Source organism: Bos indicus x Bos taurus, chromosome 7, assembly GCF_003369695.1.
Source record: "Bos indicus x Bos taurus breed Angus x Brahman F1 hybrid chromosome 7, Bos_hybrid_MaternalHap_v2.0, whole genome shotgun sequence".
NCBI lineage: Eukaryota > Metazoa > Chordata > Mammalia > Artiodactyla > Bovidae > Bos > Bos indicus x Bos taurus.
The window spans coordinates 108,012,194-108,038,818 of NC_040082.1; the positions used below are offsets into that span (position 1 = coordinate 108,012,194).

The following is a 26,625-nucleotide window of genomic DNA, read 5'->3' on the forward strand; positions in this document are numbered from 1 at the left end:
AAGGCAAAAATGCAGCTGTACTTCAGCTCTGCAGGGAAGGTCTAGAATAATCTGAGAGTCCTTTCTCTTGGACCCTTCGCTTTCTTCTCTGGACCTCCACTTAACTCTTCTGTCTCAGTGCACACTAGCTCCCTTGGCCTCTTGTCCAGAGTTTCCACAGAAGGGATGAGTTGTGATCAGAGGGAATAAGGTCACATTGTTCAGAAGGACTGTTTCATGGGAATGGTATGTGTGTATTGAGGGTGAGCAGGTGAACAGCTGAAGAAAAACAGGAGTTGCTGAGGAATACATATATAGTGGGTGCTGGGTACGTGGGCCATGCTCTAGAAGACATGATGGCAAGACAAGGGAGAAGTAGAAATGGTCCGTAGCTTCTTGGAGTTAACAGTCCAGTGGGGGAAATAGAAAGTAAACCAGAACTCAGTAAAGTGAGGCAGTGCTTGAATGACCCTGCATAGATGATATGGGAACAGTTGAGGAGGGGTGCTGAAGATGTAATACTGAAGCCAAGACCTGGGTATGATTGGTCATAGGGATGGGGATACAGGCAGGGCTGTGGCAGTTTGATGGAGATGGGAGAAAATGTTTTGGACAAAATGAGCAGCTACTTTTCTTCAGAGTGGGAAACAAAGTCTGATAAAAGCTCAACCCTTAGAGACCCTGAGGAAATGCTTCCCATCTCACAGAAAACCAGCTCCCTCTGTGCTAACAGTCCCGCAGGTCTCAGCCAGCTCCTGGTTGAAGCCTTTCCCAGAGAGCCACATAAGGGAGAAGCCCCCAGTCAACGGGGATGGGTTTGCCCTTACAGGAATCAGTGACCTTCAAGGATGTGGCCGTGCTTTTCACCCAGGATGAGTGGGCGCAGCTGAGTCCGGCCCAGAGGGCCCTGTACAGGGATGTCATGCTCGAGAACTACAGCAACCTGGTGTCCCTGGGTAAGTGGGAGCCTCTGGAGGCTCATCTTCAAATGGGAGGTTTCTTGGGAATCCTTGAACTGGTTCCATACAGCAGCTTGGATTGGGAGTGAGCTGTTCTAAGGATGTTATGTCTGTGCCTCTCCTTTGTGTCCTGGGCACAGGGCTCTTTGGAGTCTAAGTGCAGATGTCTCAAAGGCGACTAGAAGTCAAATCCTCCCTCCCTTCTAGCAGGGAGAAGGACAGGAACAGATTGGCTTTGTCACCCCTGAACCTTCTTTTCCTCCTCCTGGGAACTCTCCTCTACCCTGGGCCCCTATCATGTCACCTTTTCCAGGAAGTTCCAGGTCTCATTCTTGCAGTGATTTTATCTCTGGTATGAACAAATATGGCCCCCCCTTTTTTTTTCCCTCAAAAACAGGACTCTTAGGACCCAAACCAGATATGTTTTCCCAGTTGGGAAAAGGGGAAGAGTGGATGCCAGAGGACTCCTTGGGAGGCTTCTGTCTTGGTAAGCATCCTGCATGTGGGAGGCATTGGGAGTGACTCAGCATGTGCACCAAGCCTGTGACTGAGAAACCACCACCTTTCCCTTCACATTCACCTAAATGCTTTGTTGCCACATTTGTCCCCATGTGCGTTTGGCACTCCTTTCTTGTGGCAGTTTGTGCCTCTCCGGACCGTCCTTTCTGTGAGTTTCCTTCTTTCTCTGTTTGGCATAGATGGGCAGCTCTGTGCCACGCACTGCGCTTGTGTGTCCTGTTGTTCCCTGAGCACCTGAGCATGCAGTCTCTGCTCAGATTCCTCCAGTGAGGAGGGAGAGCACTGGGTTACACAGAGCTGTGCAGCTTCCGGTCCTCAGGGCCAGTCACTGTGCCCACTGAGGCAGCTCTTCCAGACAGACATGGCAGATTTCTTCCACCACCTCCATGTTTGTTCATCCACCTGTACCTACACCCAGCATTGTACTATTCTCCACCTTCTGCTGATGCTGCGCTGGGCTGTAAGTACCACACAAGCATAGCCAGATTTATTGCATGTTTTGTTTTGCTCATACCCAGCAAAGTGCTTGGCACCTAGTAAGGGCCAAAGACTTGTTGCCTAGGGATACAGAGACCACGCTAGTTTAGTGGCTGTTACTTGTGTTGAGGAACCCATTGGATCTGGCAGCTCAAGAGCAGGAGCAGGGGTGCCTCTCCCCAAATCTGGGAATACTCTAGAGAGCTATTGCATTATCCAAGACATTACAACATTTTCACTTTCTGCCAGCATTTTGCCAACTGCGAAATATTTTTAAAAACCTTTTGTTATTGATTTTTCATAGAAGCCCAATGAAGTAGGGAGGACTTTGTATCCTACAGTAAATAACTTTACCTAGAATGTCTAGGATCTAATCTGTTACAGAATTTAAATGTCTGAACGCCAAAACTCAGTTATCAAAATCTTTTAACTTGCCTCAGTAGTGTTCTGAGTTTGTATGTTTATTACAGCCAAACTAAGGCATTTTTAGTATTTCACTCTGTATTATACAAGCAGTGTTATAACAAAAAAAGATGGGGTGGGAATTAAAAGAAATGAATCCACTGTCCCAGTACTCTGGCATAATAACATCATTTATTCTTTTTATTCTTGCATTATTCATCATTGACACAAATTCTTTATTGTACTTCTGTGGGGCAATTGTGAGATTGAAGAGGACTTTTATGCCTAGAAGGGATTTTAGAGTCAGGTGTGAGTAATGACATGAAAATCCAGGGGATCATAATTCAGCCCTTCCCAGGTGCATTTCACAAACCTCTGCTCCAGCACCTCTTGTTTCTGAATGTCCTCAACACCGCAAACCATGAGCTGATTCATGAAGGATGTTTAGTGGTCAGCCAGTCAGACACGGAAAGAAATCTTGTTTTATATCTCCCAATATGGTTTTGGGGTTTGTTTGTTTTTTGCACCATGAGGCTTGTGGGATTTTAGTTCCCTGACCAGGGATCAAACCCAGGCTCCCGGCAGTGGAAGGGCAGAGACCAAACCACTGGACCACCAGAGAATTACCCCAATAAAGTTCCTTCAATTTCTTGTTAAAGTTATATTTTTGTTTTTTAATATAACCTCTTTCCTTTTGTTTTTCAACTGCAAATTGCTGCTATAAGAAAGTGGTAGTCATTTCCAAATATTTATTCCCCTCATGTCACTCTCCAATTCTTATTCTTCTTATTCAATGAATCATTTTTAGTTTTAGGTTTTCTTCTTTCTGTTTCACTTCTTAATTACTGGCTAGAACTTAAAAGACCATATAGAACAATGATAATAGGTTTATCTATGACTTTTCTGTTGTTGCATCAGTCACTCTTGGTTTAGACAGATACTTAATTTTCTTCATAGTAAGAAAAAGTCCTTCCGGTAGCTTTCCTTTAAAATTTTTCTCTTCCCTGGGCTTTGAGCTAGTATACACAGGGAGCTGACTTTTGAGCCCTTGTGGATCAGCACCTTGCTGGGTGATCTCTGGAGATGTGTTAGCTGCCCCATTTCAACCTTAACAACCTGTAAGCCAAAAATGATTAACTCTACTTAAAGAAAAACAAGCTTCTGTGTGGTTAACTAATTTCAACATATGCAAGGCAAGATGTGGGTTAAACCAGCATGCCGCTCAAACTGTGTCATTTTCCACCCTTCTCCAAAATAGCTTTACTTGTACAGAAATTGTTCGCTTAGTAAACCTGAAGAAAACTGCCTCATCCCTTAATTTAAGTAGTTTGCTAGTAACTTATTACATTTTTTCCTTATTTATTAATCTGTTTATATCTGTTGTTTCTTTTTGTTATATCAATTGCACATTTTGCCCTTTAGCTTTAAATTACCTTTTTTTGAGCTATAAAATGTATTCATTTACAACTGTGCATGGTATTCATCTATAATTTTAACATTTTATATTATATCCTCTTTCTCATTTTTATCTGCATTTTTTTCTCTAAAATTTGTTGAGACATTTTGTAGAGAATTAGCTCTTATTTCTCTTTCATTCTAATATTTTATTTTAACACTTAGCATTATCATTTCCTTTTTTTTTTTAACTTCAGACAGATGTATTTTGATACTGTAATCCTGTCTACAGAACAGAACATGTACTATTTTGAACAGTCTGAAAAATAGGTAAACAGCCCCCACACTGCATGAAAGTAAAAGTTGCTCAGTCGTGTCCAACTCTTTGTGACCCTATAGTCCATGGAATTCTCCAGGCCAGAACACTGGAGTGGGTAGCCTTACCCTTCTCCAGGGGATCTTCCCAACCCAGGGATCAAGCCCAGGTCTCCCACATTGTGGGCAGATTCTTTACCAGCTGAGCCACAAGGAAAGCCCAAAAATACTGGTGTATTTTGAACAGTCTGAAGAATAGGCAAACAGCCCCCATACTCCATGGTCCAGCTTAAGAAACAGAACACAGCTGCACCTGTGAAGTTTGATATGTCCCTCCTCATCGAATCTTCCTCCTTTCATACCAGAGAGCCCCTGGCTTGAATTTTACATTAGCCCCAGTGCTGGCTCTTCATGCCCTTCACCATATTTATCCATCCATGCATGCATGCCAAGTCACTTCAGTCGTGTCCAGCTCTTTGTGAAACCATGGACTGTAGCCCACCAGGCTCCTCTGTCCATGGTATTCTCCAGGCAAGGATACTGGAGTGGGTTGCCACTTCATACTCCAGGGGATCAAACCCGACCCAGGTATTGAACCTGCATCTCTTGTGTTTCCTGCGTTGGCAGGAGGATTCTTTACCACTGGCGCCACCCGGGAAGCCTACATTTATCCATAGCTCTGAGCAATGTTGTTTAGCTTTACATGCTTTAAAGCTTGATGTATATGTATTGTACTATAGATACCTTTCCACAGCTTGATTTTTTTTTTTTTTTAAACTTTTTGGCCAAGCCATATCGTATGGGGATCTTAGTTCTCCCACCAGGGCTCAAACCCGAGCCACCTGCATTGGAAGCTCAAAGTCTTAACCACTGGAAGCCTCACAGCTTGCATTTTAAAAATCCTTGTTGAGATGTGTAGCTTTAGTCATTTTTAACTTCACTTGATACTTCTTCAATGGCTATACCTTAATCTGTTTTGTTGACAGGCTGTAGGTTGTTTCCAGACTTTTTGCTGCTTTTTTAATACCGCTGACTGGATATTCTTGTACATGCTTCCTTAAATATTTGGGCCTTGTTTGGGAGTTTCTTTAGGTGTATTCATAGGTGTAGAAATACTGGGTTTAAGAATATATACTTTTTCAGCTGTACTAGATGGTTCCAGATTGCTGATTAAATTAATTGGTCCTAATTATACTAATAGTTGATGCAAGTTCCTGTTACTTGCCAGAGTAATAGGAACTTGCCAAACTTCCTGAGAAATGTTATCTCATTGTGATTTTAATTGGCGCTTCCTTGTTTCCTAGTGGAATTGAACATCTTTTCATTTGTTGATTATTTGTGTTCTGTGAAATATTCATATTCTTCCTCCACTTTTCTTTTACAGTTTATCTTATTTGCTTGTAGGAGATATTCAGGAATCTAATACTTTATCAGTTAATATGTGTGCCAGTCTATAGCTTATCTTTTCTCTTTCTTTACTGGCTGAAGTTCTTAATCAGTCTTAGTCTTAATGATCTTTATTTTACTGTTTTCTGTGTCCTTTTAAAATGATCCTTTCTATCCTTATATCCATGAGAGAAAGACTTGATCATGTTTGCTCTTGTATTTCAGCTCACCAGGTCCCATTATGTATTTGTTGAATCAAAGCGTAATTGTTTTCTAATAATATTTACTTTTGTCTTTTTTTCCTTGTATGCTGCTGCTGCTGCTAAGTCGCTTCAGTCGTGTCCGACTCTGTGCAACCGCATAGACAGGAGCCCACCAGGCTCCTCTGTCCCTGGGATTCTCCAGGCAAGAATACTGGAGTGGGTTGCCATTTTCTTCTCCAATGCATGAAAGTGAAAAATGAAAGTGAAGTCACTCAGTTGTGTCCGACTCTTAGCGACCCCATGGACCACAGCCTACCAGGCTCCTCTGTCCATGGGATTTTCCAGGCAAGAGTACTGGAGTGGGTTGCCATTTCCTTCTCCATTTTTTCCCTGTATAAATCTTATCAAAGTTTCCCTTTTTTAATAAATTTAATAAATACATTTTTAACTTTATTGATACTTTCTATTTTATCTTTATTTCATTAAATAGTGCTCTTCATTAGTTCTTTCCTTTGACTTTTTTGGAGTGTGTTCTTTTTCTTTATTTTCAGTATTAAATTTCATCACAATAATACATTTAGTTTAATGAAATTACAGTATGCGTTATGAAAACTGATGGCCTCTTGTCCCTGTTTATCCCCATTCTCTCCTCTTTAGAAATAACCATTTTCTCTCCTTTCAGCAGATTATTTGGTATATTTGCTTCCGTGTCTTCAAGGAATGTGTTTATATTGCTACCTATTGACCTCAGTTTTAGGTATTATTTACTGAATTCCTCCTCTAGAAAGTGAGGACTAAACTCACTTCCCCAACTGTTCATCTTATTACCTTTTCCATTCCCTGTCTTCCCAGTATAGTATATTTTTGGTCAGAGAAATAGTCAGTGTTTACATTCTGAAGCGCTATTCACAGCTGACCCATGTAGTAATTGTGACTTTTGCCTTTGCTTTCCTAAGCAGTCTTTCATGGGGTTCATTTAGTTTAATTTAATGTCAGACCTTGCCTCATTGTCTGCATCTCTTCTCAAGAAGTTTAGATCGGCAGTCATCCTAACAATTTCATTTTCCTGGAAAATTTCTTTTGGAACAATCTGACCTGCTCTGTTCTCGCAGGGCCTTAGCTATCATCCTCCTACAAATCCCATCTTTCCTGGCCCACATGTCCCACGTCATCCTTTTTCTTGGCTTCTTTCTTCCTTTTGTGGCACATATCTTCCAGTACCTTCCAAAGAAAGGATGCATGGGAATAAGTTTTTGCTAACCTAGCATCTGTCAATGTCTTTTTTTTCTCCCATACCAGTGGTAGAATTCAGCAGTGGATGTCTTTTTTTCTTCAGAATTCTGAAGACATTGCTCTAGTATTTTGTAGTCCTCAGTCTGATATTGAGAAATCCAAAATCATTCAGGTTCTTCATCGTTTGTGATCCATTTTTCCTCTCTGAAAGCTTGCAGGATCTCCTCATTTACTCCAGTGTTTCTCAGTGATGGACCCTGTTATGGTACTATGCTTGGATCCATTAAGCACTGGTGAGCCTTCCACCTGAATTTCTGCCTTGCGGATCTAGGACATTTTCTTCTAGTATTTTTTAAATTTCCACCTTAAGCTTTCTCTATTTGCTCTTGATGGTATGCCTGATACTTCCTGGACTGGTCTTGTAATTTTAACGTTTTACTAAAATTTCCATCTTTATGCATTTTTTTGTTCTACTTTTTGACAGGTTTCTTCCGTTTTGACAGGTGTCTTTTTGACAGGTGCCTTCCATTTCATCTGTCGCAATTTTTAAAATGTCTTAAGCAGTCTTTCCCTGTCATTTGTCCATTGCCTAAAAATAGTTGGTTCATTTTCTCCCCTGGTTTTCCAGTTGTTTATGGTGGGAATTCTCTGTTGAGGTTTCAAATTCTGCCATCGTTTTTAATTTCCAAGAACTCTTGTGTTATTTGTAAGCTCTTATTCACATTTTACAATTAAAATATTTTACCTCTAAATATAATGATTTTCAAAAACACTTTCATCTCCCTTTATAGGCACTGTGTTCTCAGATTTTCTCTTTGATTGCTTAAAAACCTCTTTTTAAGAGGTTTTCCTCAGTTGGGAGAGAGAAGCTCTCTTTTTTCTCTGAGTTGGAGAAGACCTGGGGGCAATAAAGTCTTCCTAAACTGACCTTGGGCTTCCCTCGTGGCTCAGACAGTAAAGAATCTGCCTTCAATGCAGGAGACCTGGGTTCGATCCCCAGGTCGGGAAGATCTCCTGGAGAAGGGAATGGCAACCTACTCCAGTATTCTTTCCTGGAGAATTCCATGGACAGAGAAGCCTGATGGGCTATAGTCCACAGGGCTGCAAAGAGCTGGACTCGACTGAAGCACCTAACACACACAAACTGACCAGTACTCCTTATTTTACCCACTGCCACTCTCAGATGTACCTGATGGCGCCAGGTCTTGAAACTTCTGATGATTTGGAGGAAACTGGGTCAGTTTCTGGGCCCTCTCTGGGTGTGACCTCTTGACTACGTTGTATAGGGTTTGGATCATACTACTTGCATGCTTTGCTTGATACCCTCAAGTTACATATTAATTGTTTAAAACCATACTTTGTTTTTTTAATTTGGGTCAATGCAGCTATGGGTATTGCTCCTAATTCAGCCCCCATGAAGTGACCTGGGCCCCAGTGAGAACTGACTTGAGGATCCAGTCTTTCCCCATATCAGTTCATCTTCAGTGTGCCAGAACCAGAGTGTGTTTGACCCCTTGTTGATATACAATTAGATGAGTGTTTTCCTGTAACACAAAACATTAAAAAGCCAATTTTCTCTTATATATATAGGTGATAAGTTTTTATGATCACAATCAAGGAAAGGCTTTAATAGACATAGCTGTCTAATAGCTGCTACAAAGGAAAGTTAACAATTGTTTTTATTGAACCAGATGATGATTATTATTACTATTTATAAATATTATATATATAATTATTTTATTATTATTATTTTTGAAAGCTGCTCCCAGATTTTTTAAAGTAGGCTTTTGTTGAAGTAGTTCTAACACAGGAAAATACATAAATTATAAGCATAATTTTTACAATATAAATACTATAAAAAGTATAAGTATAACCAGCACCTATATCAAGAAATAGAATGTTACTTGAATACCAGAAACCCCCTCCCATCCTCTCTGTTTCTTTTGTCCTAAAGATGATTACTACCCTGACCATAGCTTTGCTTTGACTGTTTTAAAACATTTAATAAATGGAATCAAACATTTCTACTCTTCTGTGTCTGGCTTCTTCCCTTCCATGGTGTATGTTTGAGATTCATCCGTGTTGTCATGTGCAGCAGTAGCTGGTTGGTTCTCACTGAAGTATGATACTTCACTGCGTAACCTACCACATTTGTACATTCCACCACTGCTAGACCTTGGTTTTCTTTCCAGCTTGGAGCTATCAGTAGTGCTGAAACTATTATGAACATTCTTGTACATCTTCTAGAGAACATACATTGTACATTTCTCTTGGGCATATAGCTAGGGGTGCTAAGTGCTTGAGTATGCAAGTTTAATATACTTAAACCAAACAGTTTAAGTGGTTATACCGATTTATACTCTAGCCAGCAGGATATGAGGGTTCCATATCCTCTTATATACTTAGTATTGTCAATAAATATTTTCACCCTTCTAGAAGATGTATGTGGAGAAGGCAATGGCACCTCACTCCAGTACTCTCACCTGGAAAATCCCATGGACAGAGGAGCCTGGTGGGCTGTAGTCCACGGTCGCTAAGAGTCAGACACGACTAAGCGACTTCACTTTCACTTTTCCTTTCATGCATTGGAGAAGGAAATGGCAACCCACTCCAGTGTTCTTGAGTGGAGAATCCCAGGGACGGGGGAGCCTGGTGGGCTGCCATCTATGGGGTCGCACAGAGTCGGACATGACTGAGGTGACTTAGCAGCAGTAGCAGCAGCAGAAGATGTATGGAGTATCTCATTGTATCTCAGCTTATGACTGAAGTTGATCATCTTTTAACTTTTTTATTAATCATTTAATATTCTCTTTTGTAAAATTTCTATAAGTCTTTCCCTTATTTTCTATTTAGTTGGCTAATCTTTCCTCATTGATATATTGTAGGGTTGCATATTTGGGGTTTGCTTCTTTGTTATATAGGTATATTATAAATATTATTTCACATCTGAAATAATGGTGTTACTTGATAAACCAAAGTTCTAAATTTTTAGGATAATCCAATTAATCAGGGTATTCTCCCCTTACAGTAAATGTGTTTTGTGTTCTACTAAAGACATTTAAAGTCATGGAGATCGTCTGTGTTTTCCTCTATGGAAGATTTATTTTCCTTATTTTCCATATAGGTATTCAGTTGACCCAGGACTGTTTACTGAAAAGACTGTTTTCCCCCCATTGTATGCAGTGTGCCTACCTTTGTCATACATATGGGGACTACATGTGCACAGGTCTGATGCTGGGTCTGTAATCCGTCCCATTGGCCTATTTGTACACAGACTGTACTTCCTTAAATGATTAGAAGAATTCACTAGTAAGCCATCTGCTTGGAAATTTCTTTATGAGAATTTTTTTATGTGCTTTGTTTTTGGCCACGCTGGGTTTTCACTGCTGTACATGGGCTTTCTCTAGTTGTGGCCAGGGGGGACTATTCTTCATTGTGGTGCATGCGCCTCTCATTGCAGTGGCCTCTCTTGTGGCTCTTAGGCTCTAGAGCACAGGCTCAGCAGTTGTGGTACATGGACTTAGTTGATTGAAGGCATATGGGATTTTCTTAGACCAAGATCAAACCTGTATACCCTGCGTTGGCTGGAGGATTGTTAACCACTGGACTACAGGAAAGCCCCTGTGAGGTTTTAAATTGAAGATTCAATTTATTTATTAGATATAGGACCGTTCAGATTTTCTGTTTTTGTGTGTGTGTCTGTTTTGGTATACTATACCTTCCTAGAACTTAGTCTTTTAATTTATTGGCATAAAGTTTACTCATTATGTTATTATCTTATAAATCTCTTTAGAATCTGTTTGATGTCACCTTTATCATTATTTTGTTAAATTTATTTATTTTTAATTGGAGGACAATAAATAAATAAAATTTATTTTAATTGGAGCTTTACATTGATGTGTTGGTTTCTGCAATATAGCAGCATGAATCAGCCGTAGGTATACATATGTCCCCTCCCTCTTGAACTTCCCTCCCACCTCCCACCCCATCCCACCCCTCTAGGTTGTCACAGAACACCTAGTTGAGCCCCCTTCGTCATACAGCAAATTCCCACCAGCTAATCTATTTTACATATGGGAATGTTTATGTTTTAATGCTGCTCTCTCAGTTTGTCCCACCCTCTCCTTCCCACACTGGGTCAAGTCTGTTCTCTCTGTCTGTGTCCGTATTGCTATATCATTCTTGATAGTGGTAATATGTGCCTTCTTTCTTTCTCCATTAGTCTTGATAGAGGTCTTTCGATTTTTAATTAAGTTACTGATTTCCATTATTTTTGTTATTCCTTTCTCTTTTGTATTTAATAGTCTATTTTTCTGATTTCTTGAGATTGATAATTGATATAGATAGATAGATATACATTTCTTTCTAACCATGCTGTAGCTGCATTTTGTTATGTTTCATATTTCTGTTACCATTTAGTTTACAATATTTTCAAGTTGTGTTGTGATTTCTTCTTTGTTTTATCAGTTATTTTAAAATGTATGGACTAGTTTTAAAATATCTGTGGATTTTCTAACTACCTTTTTGGTATTTTGCTATTTATTTCTGGTGTAACTCCACTGAGTTCAGAGTACACATTCTGAATGATCTGTGTCCTGTGAAATGTGTTTATCCTACTTTGGTGGTGGTGGTTTAATCACTTAAGTTGTGTCTGACTCCTGCGAGCCCATGGACTGTGACCCACTAGGTTCCTCTGTCCATGGGATTTCCCACACGAGAATACTGGAGTGGATTGCCATTTCCTTCTCCATTTTGGTCAATGTTATGTATGGATTTAAATATATATATTCTGTCATTGTTGGGTATTCCGAATATTCAGTATATCATTTAGGTCAAGTTTATCTTATAGCTCAGATCACCCCTATTCTTAATGGTTTGATTATCGAGTTTTGGAGAATGGTGTGCAAACATCTATCATTGTTAAGATTTCTTTTTTCCTTTTATTGTCCCAATTTTTACTTTATACATTTTGAAGTTATGTTACATGAAAATATAGATTTGTTATATATTCCTAGATAATTGAACAAACCTTTAGTCAATGTGAACAATTTAAAAGTCTGTTTTCTCTAGTTAAATGAGATTTGTCTGATAGTAGTATAGGTACACCAGCTTACTTGTGGTTAGTGCTTGCTTGATACATCCTTTTCTATTCTTTCTTTTTATTTCTGGGTCTGTATCTCTGGTAATACTCTCATGAGTGGCTTATAGTTGGATTTTATTTTTTTAAATACAGTCTCATAACCTTAGTTTTTAATAGGATAATTTAGACCAGTTGCTAATATATATATATATATAGTATTGGCTGTCTGCTATTTTATTATTTATTTTCAATTTTACTCACTAGCTTTAAATCTCTTTTTTGTCTTCTATCTTGCCTTCTCTTGAATCAACTATTTTTATTGTTCTATATTCCCCCATAAGAGCCTGTATCTTCTTTAACTGTCTTTTATTTCTAAGTCTAGTAAATAAAACCAGGTTATTACTATCCAAAATAAGTAATTCCCAGGCAATGCTAATAACTTGAAACAATGCTATTTTTTTTCATATTTTGTGTTAACTTTTCTTATGTATTTTAATTACGTATATATGTTCAACCTCTCAAAACATTTCTAGTATTATTTTGTGCAATAATATTTTTAAAATGATTTTGTTTATTTATTTTTATTTTGACTGTGCTGGGTCTTCCTTGTTGCATAGGCTTTTCTCTAGTTGCAGGGAGTGGGGGCTGCTCTTTAGTTGTGGTGCATAGGCTCTTCTGGGCTTCCCTGGTGGCTCAGACGGTAGAGAATCCACCTGCAATGAGGGAGACCTGGGTTCGATCCCTGGGTTGGGAAGATCCCCTGGAGGAGGGCATGGCAACTCACTCCAGTATTCTTGCCTGGAGAATCCCCATGGACAGAGGAGCCTGGCGGGCTGCAGTCCATGGGGTCACAAAGAGTCAGACACCACTGAGCGACTAAGCACAGCACACACTCCTCTCTTCTGTTATGTCCGATAATATACTGTTAAATCCATCTATTGGGTTCTTTATTTCATTTATTATATTCTTCAGTTCTAGAATTTTCACTTGATTCTTTGGTTCTAGTTCACTGTTGAAATTCTCATTCTTATCTGTTTTATTGAACATAGTATTCACACTTATTTTTAAACCCCATGTCTGATAACTTTGGTATCTGAGTTCTGAGGATCTTTGTCTAATATTTGCTTTTTATCTTGAATAATTTCGTAGTACTCCTGGTACTTTAAGACTGAATCCTAGACATTATGTATGAAGGAATGAATAGGCTCTGGATGATGTTATTTTCCCTCCAGAGAAAGCTTACCTTCCCTCTGTTAGACAGCAGGAGTGAAAGCAAACCTTCCTAATCCATCAGGGACTCTTTAGCTGGAGATTGGGTTGAATGTTCAAGAAGCCCTTGCTACTGAGTTGTAGCCCTCCAGGAGTCCCAGCTGAGAGCTTTATATGTTTACTGTGACCACCACTCACCCCACCCCAAGAAGGTCCTGAACTCCAGTTTTTGGCTCAATGGTACTGTAAGACTATAGAGAATTCTGAATTTCTACTTAGCTTAGTTTCTTACCTTGAGAAACTTAAGAATTCATCAAATTCTGTGAGGAAAAAAACTGGATCACCTTTCTGCATTTCTGTTCTCTTTCAAATGTTAGACTATCACTTTGGTCTCAAGTTATATCTGATGACTTTAGACAGATTCTTTTTTCTATGCAGATTTTTTCAGTTATTTTTTGCAATAATATTGGTCTGCCACAGGGCCACTCTATCAGATCCAGAAGCAAAAGTCAGTTCTTAAGATTTTGAGATTTGGCAAAACAGGTGTTTAAACATTCTTTCTTTTGAGTGAAGATATGTTATTCTAAGCTCACAAGGATTTTAGCCTTGAAGTGCACCTGTTTAACTTTCTTTTCCAGATAAGTACAAGGAGATGATGATGATGATAATGATTATAGCTCTTAATAGATTTTCTGGAGGGAGTAGGAGAAAAAAGTGTTGAGGGAGGCTTGTTCTTGATAGGCTTTCCCAGGAATCTTTGCATCATCTATGTTAATATCAAGTGCTTATCACTGCATTTCTTGGTACAAAGTCTTAAATAGACAAAAGACAGATGTTCACAAATATGTACCAGAAACTAATGTGCATTCAGAATTCTGCTTGTTAATATCAGGCTACCATGAGACCAAGTGAGAATGTTGTTGAGTAAGTGTGGAGTTTGTTTGTGGGGAGAGGAATCATCTTACCAGACAACTCATGAGACCATGGCCCATATCCCAGTAGCAGAGTCCCATTTCTAAAGACTAGTACAGTCCTTTCCCCAAATTCAGGGCCTTGCCTCCAAGACATACTGGATGTATCCTGGCAGATTTTCTGCTTTGTTCCTAATTTTCTGTGCTCACATATATCATCATGGTACATTTTCCTCATATCAATGTCACATTCACATAGGTCTGAAGACATTGCTTCCTTACCAGTAGCGTGCATGTGTGTGAAGTCACTTCAATTCGTGTCCGACTCTTTGCAACCCTATGGACTGCAGCCCACCAGGCTTCTCTGTCCATGGGATTCCCCAGGCAAGAATACTGGAGTGGGTTGCCATTTCCTCCTCCAGGGAGTCTTCCCGACCCAGGGACTGAACCAGTGTCACTTCTATCTCCTGCACTGGCAGGCGGGTTCTTTACCACTAGTGCCACCAGGGAAGCCCTTACCACGGCAGAAAGTCCTAACTTGATTAGTAGATATCAGTGTTTCACAGCCTGACTTTCTGTTTTCCATCTGAATGCTGAAATGAGTTCACAAAACATAAATGCTGGTTTTAGTAGTTACTCTGAAAGCTGAACTTTTTTTCTACCAGATGTTGACCTCTAGTTGCAGTGGTTTCTTAAGGCCACATCTAGGTTATTTTAAAGCCCATATCACTAAAATAGATAAGATGCATGTTTTTTTTTTTTCCCCTTATCTGTTAGCATATTGCAGTCTCTATAGGTTTTTCGAGACTTTAAAATTCAGGTAACTTCTCTGTAATCACAAAGAAAATAAATATTTTACTCAGGCCTATGATTTCTGAATGCCATCTCCAAATTTTCCTGCTTCATACATAGTATATTTGATCAACCCGGTCCTGCCATGTCTTCTATCCACCTCTTCTCCCCTTTTTCTATATTCATTTCAAGAAGTCTTCAAAATTGCAACTTCTTTGTTAGCATTATAAACAAGGTCATGTTCTTATCCCAACTAGATGTTTTACTATGATAAAACAGACATGTTTATTTTTAATGTCTTTCAGACTGGGTGATTACACCTATGAATAAGAAATCTATTCTCAAGGCAGATATTCCTGAAGGAGAATTGGGTCAGTGGATGATAAAGGAAAGATTCACTAGAGATAGTTGCTGGAAATATGATGACCTGTTGGAATGGCAGCATGGAGGCCAGGAGATAAACTTGGAGCAAGTGGTGCTTGCTCATGAGAAAACTTCGTCTGTGGTTGGCAACCAGAAATGTGATGAATCTGGGAAACCCGGCACCATGAACTCATCTTTTGTTCAAAGTCAGGGATTTCAATCTAGCAAAAAAGCCTTTGAGTGTAGTGAGTGTGGAAAAGTCTTCACTAAGAGTTCAACCCTCAATAAACATCAGAAGATTCATAGTGAAAAACTTAATGCAAATCAGAAAATTGTTATTAAAGAGAAGCGATATGAATGTAGAGAATGTGGGAAGGCCTTTCACCAGAGCACACACCTCATCCATCACCAAAGAATTCACACTGGTGAGAAGCCATATGAATGTAAAGAATGTGGCAAGGCCTTCTCAGTGAGCTCCTCACTTACTTATCATCAGAAAATTCATACTGGAGAGAAACCTTTTGAATGCAACTTATGTGGAAAAGCTTTTATCCGAAACATACACCTTGCCCACCATCACAGAATACATACTGGAGAGAAACCTTTTAAATGTAATATATGTGACAAAGCCTTTGTGTGTAGGGCACATCTTACCAAACACCAGAATATTCATAGTGGAGAGAAACCCTATAAATGTAATGAATGTGGCAAAGCCTTCAATCAGAGTACAAGTTTTCTTCAGCATCAGAGAATTCACACTGGAGAGAAGCCTTTTGAATGTAATGAATGTGGAAAGGCCTTCAGGGTGAACTCTTCCCTTACTGAACATCAAAGGATTCATACCGGAGAGAAACCTTATAAATGTAATGAATGTGGGAAAGCGTTCAGGGATAATTCATCCTTCGCTCGACATCGGAAAATCCATACTGGGGAGAAACCTTACAGATGTGGTTTGTGTGAGAAAGCCTTCAGGGACCAATCAGCCCTAGCCCAACATCAGAGAATTCATACTGGGGAGAAGCCTTACACATGTAATATATGTGAGAAAGCCTTCAGCGACCATTCAGCCCTCACTCAGCATAAGAGAATTCATACTAGAGAAAAACCTTACAAATGTAAAATCTGTGGGAAAGCCTTTATCCGAAGTACACACCTGACTCAACATCAGAGGATTCACACAGGAGAGAAACCTTATAAATGTAATAAATGTGGGAAAGCTTTTAACCAGACTGCAAACCTCATTCAGCATCAGAGACATCATATAGGAGAAAAGTGACATGGAAGAGCCTTGAGACTGAGTGTATTAATTATTGAATGCAGGAGAATAACCATGAACGCTTACTTGAAGATAGTCATTTTTTTACTGAGAGTCAAGGTTCACACTAGTTTGGGTTTTGAGACCTTAAGAATGGCAAATACTCTTCATACTTCAGGAAGTATCTTGGTTGAATAGCAGTGATATTTAATTAGTCTGAATTACCAAGTATCAGAACCAGAATGGACCTTCATTAACAACGTGGAAATTAGTTCACCATTAAGAAAAATTATGAAATTGTAAAAATTAAGGTGAGAAGCAAAGGAACAAAAAAGAAAATGGTCTGTAAGCATTTTACTTTACTTGTAGGAGGATTTCTACCTTTAATGGAACCTTTGTTTTCCTCACCCCCTACTGCTGACACCAGTGTAAAGAAAGTACAGTTATCTATGCATTGGCCCAGGAGTTAAATTATGCTTCCTGCCTTCTGCTTCAAACCACTTTTTGTCAGATTTCCCTGGTTCCTATGTCCACTGGCTTCTTACTTGTATTCTCCTCCTGGGATAATTCATTTGAACAGTGTGTCCTCTTTTGATTTAGCAACTCCTAATTGGTAGCATCACGTCAATTACTACCACCCAGTTTGCTCTTGAGGACTGGTGACTTGACCTCATACACAGCCCATGATTCTGGATATTGCACTAAACCCAGCTTTCAGAACACGGGACCCCTGTCTGGAAGGCAGAGGTTGATCTAAATTCCTGAGTTACCCAGTTCCTCTGGGCTTCAGCTTGACTCTCACCCTTGGATAATCCCTAAATTAGGGACATAGTCTATGCAGACATTTCCTTGCAATTGTTCTGCATTGTAGTACTCGACACATGGCAGTCAGGGACATGCTCAACTTTGGGTGTGATGATTCTAAAACCTCTATGTTCTGGGCCACCTCTGCTTCTGTGACTTGCCATTTCATGATGTGCAACTGATGAGGTTAGAGCCTCAGGCGGGTTGTCAGAATGCTCTTAACCACCCTTTCCCTTGGCTGGGCAGTCCTCTGTGTGCACTGCATTAGAGTATATTTGTTGCTCCCAGAATATTGAACTGCTAGATCCTGTTCTTGCCTTCCTGTTGTCTACTTTTCTGAAGGTATCAACTCTGTTCACGGAAGATGGAGAGAGCTTTGAATTTCTGATTTTGCATTTAAAAGTTGCCATTTCCTCTCCACCATCTGGGTATTCTACCATTTAAAGATTACCCCATTCTGACAGTACTGAGCAGCATGTTGAGTAATTCCATGGAGTGATCAGCAGTAATTCCATGGAGTGACATTCTGTGGCAGGGGCCGCTCCCAGAAGTTGGAGTGATACTCTAGTCCTGCAGGTACAGTTCCCTCACTATCTTTAATTCTTTAGTGCTGTCAGTAGAAATCACAGATAAAATAACATCCATGTGCCTTCAAATACAGCCCCTCATGGCACCTCCCCTTCCCCATCACAAAGAATGAGGAGCCCACACTACTGCAGGCTGGAGCATGCTAAGGCATGAAGGTGGAAGAGCAAGTCAGCTGTCATCTGGGAAGCAGTGTGGCAGGTTCCTGGTCTGTGAAAGTGCTCTCCATCAAGCTGGTGACCTGCCAGCCCCCATGAAAGCTGTACCTCAGCTCCAAGTTATAGGAGAGGATATTCTTTGTGATGGTGGAATCAGGACTTCAGGTTGAACATAGACTTGGAAGCTTCCAGTAGCTTAAAGTCCCAAGTTCTCTAAATTCAGCTACCACCTAATAAAGGCCGCGTACTTGGGTTGCTGTCTCCTGTTAGGTGATCAACAACTCATCCTTTCTCCCCGGATGACCTGCAGGTGAAGTGGCATTTCAAGAGGTTGCTTGGAACCCATCATGCCCTGGGTCCATACATGTTCATCTGTAGCTTCTCAGGGCTGGCAACCCCAGATCCAACAATAAACTTGGAAAACTGCTCACTGCTGCAGAGATCTGCTTTCAGTACTATCCCTGTGTCCCACTGGTCCTGTCACCTCCTTACCTTGAATCCCTCACAAGAAACACATTTCTCAGCTGAGTTCTTCCTTTTTTTTTTAATAAGAGCCATTGCCCCTTGGTGTTTGCTTGCCTTTGGGCTAAGTTTCCTGCTGCCACTCATCCCAGCGACAGCTGCAGCAGCTGTCCTACCAGCATTAGTGCAGTCTGATGGCCCTCCATCCAATGACAGTCCATTTTCCCTGAGACTGCTCCTGTTAGGCTTGGGTCTTCATGAAATTAGACCTCTGAGATGACTGGTCACTCCCTTGTCTGGGAAGGCAAAAATAAATGGCCTATTAAAAATGCCTGAGCCGACTTGGATGTATTTATACTTCATCTGACCTAACTATTAGCAGTGACTTTATTCTGCCACATTATTAACACCTTATGTATGACCTTCTCAACTAAGGGAGCCAAAAGTTGCCTGGGTGCTATTTTGTACTTTTAAAATCTGAAGTAGTCTGACTCTGCACACCAGCAGTCTGGCCTTTGGCTTAACCCCAAAAGTGCATTTTTGAGAACTCTTACTTAGAGTCCCTCAGCCACCTTCGCTTCTGCCAGCCAGTCTGCATGGCGTTAGAAAAGAGTTGAGCAGTTACTGACAGGGACTTTTCTTTACCCAAGCCTCCTAGATGGAGCAGTTCATTCTGCAACTCACTTTTCTAGTTTTGCTGATAGACACTGTGACAGAAGATGAGGATCACTGGGACCCTCCATCCTCAGCACATCCAGCCCATCCCTCACTACCCCTCTGGTGGCACAGACACTTCCCAGCACACCCACGTCTATACCATCTCAAAATAATGAGTCTGAACATGCGGCAGAGGAAGTGCTGAGCCAGTGTACCCATCCCGTTCACCTGGACTCTAGGAAAAGGACACAGAAGCAGACCTAGAACCCATCTCCCATCCCAGTGCTTTCCTAGGGCACTTTGGAATTGCCCAGTAATTTTTGGAATTGTCCTTGGAAGTACCAATTCTACTCTGGCTGGGGAAGGGTTTGAGTAGAGAATTAGCTTGTAGACTCTTTGTTATATTCTTCGATGTCTCCAGGCTTCCATGAATAGCTACTGAAAGTGCCAGCTCCTGAGGGAAAAATAATTTTTCCAAGTTTCCCCACTCAAATTCTCTCATCAGGACTTCCTCATCGCCAGCTGATTCATTTTGCACCTGAGTTCTCCCTGGTAAGTTTGCCTAGCTTAGAGAGCAGCACCTCATCAAGATGTTGCCTTTCTCCATATTCAATGACTGCACTTAAAATGGCACCTTGACCTTGCAGCAGACTAGGGCTTCCAGCCACAGAGTCTTGGAACAAATAGCTCTAAACTGCATGCATGCCTTTGGTTGAGAAAATAACCATGTTTAGTTCCCACATATGAATGTAATCTAAGAGTGCACAGCCTGTAGCTGTCTTAATTCTTTTTTACCCTCTTTGTACTTTGCTCTACCCGCCCATGCTGGATTAGCCACCAGGACAATCTGGAAATAACCACTCCTACCTGCTTTATCCTGCAGTGGAAAGGTGCCCACCTCAACTCCTGCTAAATATATTTTGGATCCTATTTTCACTTTTGATATTTTTATATCAATTTGTGAAGGGAAGAAAAATACAAGGCTCTACTTCCATCACTCAAGGACATCTCCATTGTGCTCATGATGGTTCTCTGCCCATGTTGGGGTTTGGTTGTATGGACATGTCCCTCCTCGTTCTTTGTCTTACCCTGTACACCACACACACATCACTATCCTCAGGAAAAAAAAAAAGTTTCTGTAAGAATTGCTAATCAATGTGTCTTTCTGAAAATAAGTGAGAAAAGTATGCAGTGTTTAAGATGTGCAAACTGCCTGGTGATCTAATTAGATATCACTAAGAGTGGGTGTTCATTGGAAGGACTGATGCTGAGGCTGAAACTCCAATACTTTGGCCACCTCATGCGAAGAGTTGACTCATTGGATAAAACCCTGATGCTGGGAGGGATTGGGGGCAGGAGGAGAAGGGGACAACAGAGGATGAGATGGCTGGATGGCATCACCTACTCGATGCACAACAGTTTAGGTGAACTCCGGGAGTTGTTGATGGACAGGGAGGCCTGGCATGCTGCGATTCATAGGGTCACAAAGAGACATGACTGAGCGACTGAACTGAACTGAACTGAAGAGTGGCTAGAAATGGTGCTTCCAAGTGTGTTTACCTGTTTATGGCCAATGTGGTCCTAACTCCCCGTGCTGGCTATCTAAACCTACCTGACCCTAGAAAGCATAGTGCGCAGGCTGTGGAATATCAAGAGCTGTGTCGTCAGTCACTGGGGGTAACAGTTAACGTTTGAGGGCATACCTGGTGCCAGGTACTATTGTAATCATTCCCACTTAATCCTCACAGTTATGTGAGACCATTTCTACCATCCCCATCTGAAGGTTGAAGAGAGGATTAGAGACTTGTCAGAAGTCACAGAACTGGTAAAGGGTGAATCAGAGAATTGACCCAGGCTGCGTATTGCACTGGGTCACTTCCTTTATGGTACGTTCTAGGCCACCCTAGAGAGCCACTTGGCTTTAAATGTCAGGGAGAGGCTGATGTGGGTGTAGATGAGAGGCAGTGTGGCATGACAGCATGGCCTTGGGACATGTCATGAGGGCAGCCTGTGATAACGATTCCCTCGTGAGGGAATGCTGGTGGCCAGAAAACCAGAAAAGAGAAGATAGTCATTCATTTAATAATGTCTGCCAAGCATAGTGTACAGTGGTTATACATGCATAGTTTCCACTTTCATGAACCTTAAATAGTGAAGATGGGTATTATAAAAGGAAATATTAATACTTAGCAAGTAATTATAGTATGTGGAATGAGTAAATAAAGATAGTGTGAAAAAGAGTCAGGGGCCCAGCTTTAGATTGCATGGTTGCAGCAGACCTCAGTGAGGAATTACTTTATGACAAGAGCCGCAAAAGGAATGAAGTTTGAGTGTGCTAGATAGAGTGAACATATGAGAAAAATGGGAAAGAAAGCTCAGAGGTAGGAACTATCATGGTCTGGTTGTGTGCATGCTAAGTCGCTTCTGTAGTGTCCAACCGTTTGCAACCTTGTAAACTGTAGCCTGCCAGGCTCCTCTGTCTGTGGGATTCTCCAGGCAAGAATACTGGAGTGGGTTGCCATGCCCTTCTCCAGGGGATCTTCTGACCAAGTGATCAAACCTGCATCTCTTACATCTTCTGTATTGGCAGGCAAGTTTTTTTACCACTAGGGCCACCTGGGAAGCCCATCATGGGCTGGTTAGGAACCTTTAAAAAGGTGTGGGTGGAGCCAGAGTTGGGAACCATGTGAACAAGATGAGGTTGTAGGGGAAGAGGCAAGACCTCGATAGCCTGACCAGCCTGTGCGATGACCTTTGGCACTGTAACACAAAGGAAGCTACTGCCAGTTTTTAGGTGTTACATGTCAAATTTCTAAGTTACAGCTAGTTGCCACTGATACATAAAGTTTACCGGAGCATAAAAATTTGTGATTTTATTTTTTTTCCCAACTTTTTTCCCTTGTAGTGAATAGGAAATTCTAAAGTTAGAAAAACTGTTTAACCACCTAAAGTTCAACTGTTAATTTATTTCGGCAACATACCTTACTTAACCAAAGTACAGGGTCACTCTCTGACACAACTCTGATTATTACCTGATGTTATTTTACCATTTTTAGCCATCCTGATACAAAAAATAAAGGAGTTATAAATATTTTCAGGCAGTCCTATACCGGATTCCTCCTGGTAAGTTTCCCCCGGCTCCTGGCAGTCTTTGTGGTGGGCTCCAGTCCATCTCCCATTCCAGCCACCAGTGACGTGACGTGTCCATCCTACAGATCCAACCACGGTCACACCTGTTCAAAAGCAAGGCCTTCAAGGCCCTTCACAACCAGATCCATGTAGCCTGTCCAGCCTCATCTATCACCTTACCCTGCCAAAATGAAACTGCTAGTAGCTCTTGGCACTCCAGATTGATTTATCATTGTCTCTTTGTCTAGCTCCCCAACAAGTCTGTGAGCTTATGTTAAGAACTTGGCCCAGCATCCAACTCAAGTTGAGCACATAGTAGGATGAGCAGATGTGTGTTAAATTAGGAAACAGGTGATCTAACTATTTCCAAGAATAATTTGCTGAGGCCTGTAGGGGATATGTGGAGAAGGAAATGGCAAGCCACTCCAGTGTTCTTGCCTGGAGAATCCCAGGGACCGGGGAGCCTGGTGGGCTGCCATCTCTGGGGTCACACAGAGTCAGACACGACTGAAACGACTTACCAGCAGCAGCAGCAGTAGGGGATATGAAGAGCTGACTCATTGGAAAAGACCCTGATGCTGGGAAAAATTAAAGGAGAAGGGGATGACAGAGGATGAGAAGGTTGGATGACATCACCGACTCAATGGACATGAGTTTGAGTAAACTCTGGTAGTTGGTGATGGACAGGAAGGCTTGGCGTGCCGAAGTCCATGGGGTCACTAAGTTGGACGTGACTGAGCGACTGAACTGAACTGAACTAATGTGTCCTTCCAGAGATAGTCTGTACATATACAACCGACAACTTTCTATAACACAGGTGCTAGATATGTTGTCCTGCATTTTGCTTTTATTTAGCAACATATCTCAAAGATCTTTCCATTACAACTCTTCCCAATAGCTGCAAAATATTCCATTGCATGTGATAAGAGCACATTGAGGTATGGGGAAGTCAGGAATTAACTCGAATTTGATGCTAACTAAAATGATGATCTTTTTCTTTTATCTAATTTGTTTCACTTTTTCTATTCATATTCAGTACTCCCATTTCATTTAGTTTTTGTTTTCCAGTTTCTCCATCTCTTCTTTTTTTTTTTAATGTTCTTTAAGGCTTGAGAAAGAATATAAAAAAAAGAATATAGAAATTGTATGTGTAATATATATATTTTAGAAAACATGAACTTTTCCCTAACAAATAGTTTGATGACATTTTGATTCCACTTGTTTGACTTAGTATAAATAGAATGCTAGATTTCTAATTTAAAAAGTAGATATGCAATGAAGGTTTACTGTAATGCAGGGAACTATAGTCAATATCTTGTAATAACCTATAATGGAAAATAATTTGAAAAATAATATATGTGTATTTGTATAACTGAATCACCTTGCTGTGTACCTGAAACATTGTAAGGCAACTATACTTCAATAAAATATATATATATTAAGAAAAAAGACAGGGTATAAAATGGTCTGTTAAAAAAAAGCACCCAACAGAACCTGGTATACTTTCCCAGTGAAGTTACTCCTTTTGTTAAGTTGATATATAAGCCTTTATCTCTGAGTTTAGCAAGTTACTCATTACTGAGAGCTCCTCAGGCACATGCAAATAAACCTTGTACTTTCTCCTATTAAAAAGAAAAACAGCATGTTTGTGGTCTATCAGACATACATTGTACATCTGCTTAAATTATTAAAGAAAGAGAAATGCTGCAATTAATGTTCTTGGTTATATGCATTGGCAAGTATTTTTGGTGGAAAAACTGCCTGAAGTGGATTGTTAGGTCCAAAGGGTGCCTGCAGTTTTTAACTTAGCCAAGCAGTGGCCTCTAGCCCTCCTTGGAGGCTGTACTGTGTGTCTACAGGCATGGGAGGTGGGGGCCCCACAGCTTGCCAGCACAGAACAGTAGCTAACTCCTTGATCTTTGCCAGTCTGAGCAAAAGGGTTTCTCCAGATGGGTTTTTGTTCCAATTTGATTGAAATATAATCTGAGATATAATCAATTTACAGCATTGTGTAAGTTTAAGGTGTACAATGTAATGATTCGATGTACATATATATTCAAAATGTTTACCACAATAAGGTTAGTTAACACAGCCTTCACCTCACACACTTAACATTTTGCTCCTGTTGTTAATGGCGAGAACATGGAAGTTCTACTCTCATAGCAACTTTCAAGTGTAAAATACAGTTTTATTAATTCAGACACCATGCTAGACATTAGATCCTGGCACTTAGTCATAACTGAGAGTGCCCTTATCTTACTGCGAATTAGATTGGGCATCATTTCATGTGCTTAAGAGCCATTGTTTTTCTCATTCTAGGCTTGTTGGTTTCTAGAAATCAGTTTAAAGGCTCTCTCTTATGGCAACTCACTCCAGTATCCTTGCCTGGAAAATCCCACAGACGGAGAAGCCTGGTAGGCTACAGTCCATGTGGTTGCAAAGAGTTGGACATGACTGAGTGACTTCACTTTTATAACAAGACGATTAGGCTATTGTCATGAGTTGCAAATGTATTTTATTAGTTTTGGTTTCGGTCTTTGACTTTGTGGATAGTGGTGTTTTTGTTCCTTATAAAGCTTTTGATTCTTAAAGTTGATTAATCTTTTATTGCTTCTGAGTTTTAAATCAGGTAAAAAGTACTTATCCACACCAAGATTACTTTTTAAATTACCCACTGTTTTCCAGCTTTATATTTTACTTAAAAATATTTGATCCCTTGAAATAATTTTGGTGTAAGATGTGAGATTATAGGGCCAATTTAAATTTTGGGGGGATAGCTATCCAGATGTCACATTATTTACTATTTAAGCCATCTTTTCCTCCCGCTGATTTAAGGTGTCATCTTTATCTTTTACCACATGTTTTGTTCTTTCGGATTCTGTCCCATTGGTCTATCTGTGATCTATGAGTCAGTACTTTGAATTACTAATAGGGGTGAACTCGGGAGTTGGTAATGGACAGGGAGGCCTGGCATGCTGCGATTCATGGGGTCGCAAAGAGTCGGACACGACTGAGCAACTGAACTGAACTGAACTGGTACATAAATGAGTGAACTGAGTGAAAGTCGCTCGGTGTCCAACTCTACAACCACACGGACTGAATTCTCCAGGCCAGAATACTGGAGTGGGTAGCCTTTCCCTTCTGCAGGGGATCTTCCCAACCCAGGGAGCGAAGCCAGGTCTCCTGCATTGCAGGTGGATTCTTTACCAGCTGAGCCACAAGGAAAGCCCAAGAATACTGGAGTGGGTAGCCTATTCCTTCTCAAGCAGATCTTCCCAACCCAGGAACTGAACCAGGGTCTCCTGCATTGCAGGCAGATTCTTTACCAACTGAACTATCAGGGTTGATATATATGTATATCTATCTATCTTATCTGTGTGTATATGTGTGTGTGTGTGTGTATATATATGACTTAAAAACATAGATTGACCTTTAAATATAGATAATAAGATGTATGTATTTCTGAAGTAATTTATCTCAAAATCTTCTTTCACTTTACTTAAGAAGATAATTATAACTTGATTTTAATGCTTGTGAGAATGTCAGTGAAGATTTTAAAAATCTTTCACTTCAGTGAAGATTTAAAGAGTCTTTGACTTCCTTGGTGGCTCAGATGGTAAAGCGCCTTGCTTACAATGCGGGAGACCTGGGTTCAATCCCTGGGTTGGGAAGATCCCCTGGAGAAGGAAATGGCAACCCACTCCAGTACTCTTGCCTGGAAAATCCCAGGGACAGAGGAGCATGGTGGGCTCCTCTGGGTCGCAAAGAGTCGGACACGACTGAGCGACTTCACTTCACTTTGTACACATCGTTTTCCATCACAGTTGAATTCCCTGATAAACAACTTAGTCTAAGGAGTGTCTCTGAATGGAGTTCAAGAGTTACTACTTTGGGCACATTTTTGGCACTTGGGTCTTCATCTCTATGTGGTTTTAGCCTTTTATCTTTTCTTGGTTTTTTAAAAAACTTCAATCATTGGGCAAAAAGTCAATATGATATAAAAAAGCATGGTTAGCAAACTTGACCTTATGGAACTATATACAGACTGCAGCATTGTCCCCTGAAGAAATATTACATAGCAAAATGAAATGTTACATAGCAAAATTAAAGTAGATCTTTTATTCTATTCAAAATGCTAGATTGTGTGTGATCCCTTTCACAGATGATAGTTTCAAGCTTGTCTTCATAGTAAACAGGTTATTTTATTATTTTTTCTTGAAAATGTGGATAGTTCAAGGGAAGTCATCAATAGCTATTGTTTAATATAAAAAAAAAAGAGGAAAAAAGAAAGCTACAAAAATAACCTTGGACTTAGGAAACCTAGGTCTGTCAGAATTTATATTTTTATAAGG

At 40.4% G+C, this 26,625-nt stretch overlaps 1 protein-coding gene across 19 annotated transcripts in view; it reads left to right on the forward strand.

The window, feature by feature from the left end:
- The window catches only part of LOC113896519 (zinc finger protein 2 homolog), a 49,322-nt gene extending 30,504 nt beyond the window's left edge, over positions 1-18,818 (forward strand). For 17 of the 19 annotated variants that reach the window (XM_027548741.1, XM_027548743.1, XM_027548735.1 and 14 more), the window contains 3 exons: positions 809-935; positions 1,336-1,425; positions 15,166-18,818. In XM_027548741.1, coding sequence (XP_027404542.1) covers positions 809-935; positions 1,336-1,425; positions 15,166-16,499 — 1,551 coding nt within the window. In that variant the 3' untranslated portion in view covers positions 16,500-18,818. The remainder of the gene's footprint in view (positions 1-808; positions 936-1,335; positions 1,426-15,165) is intronic. The other 2 variants (XM_027548747.1, XM_027548748.1) reach the window with 1 other exon arrangement.
- Positions 18,819-26,625: the final 7,807 nt, after the last annotated feature.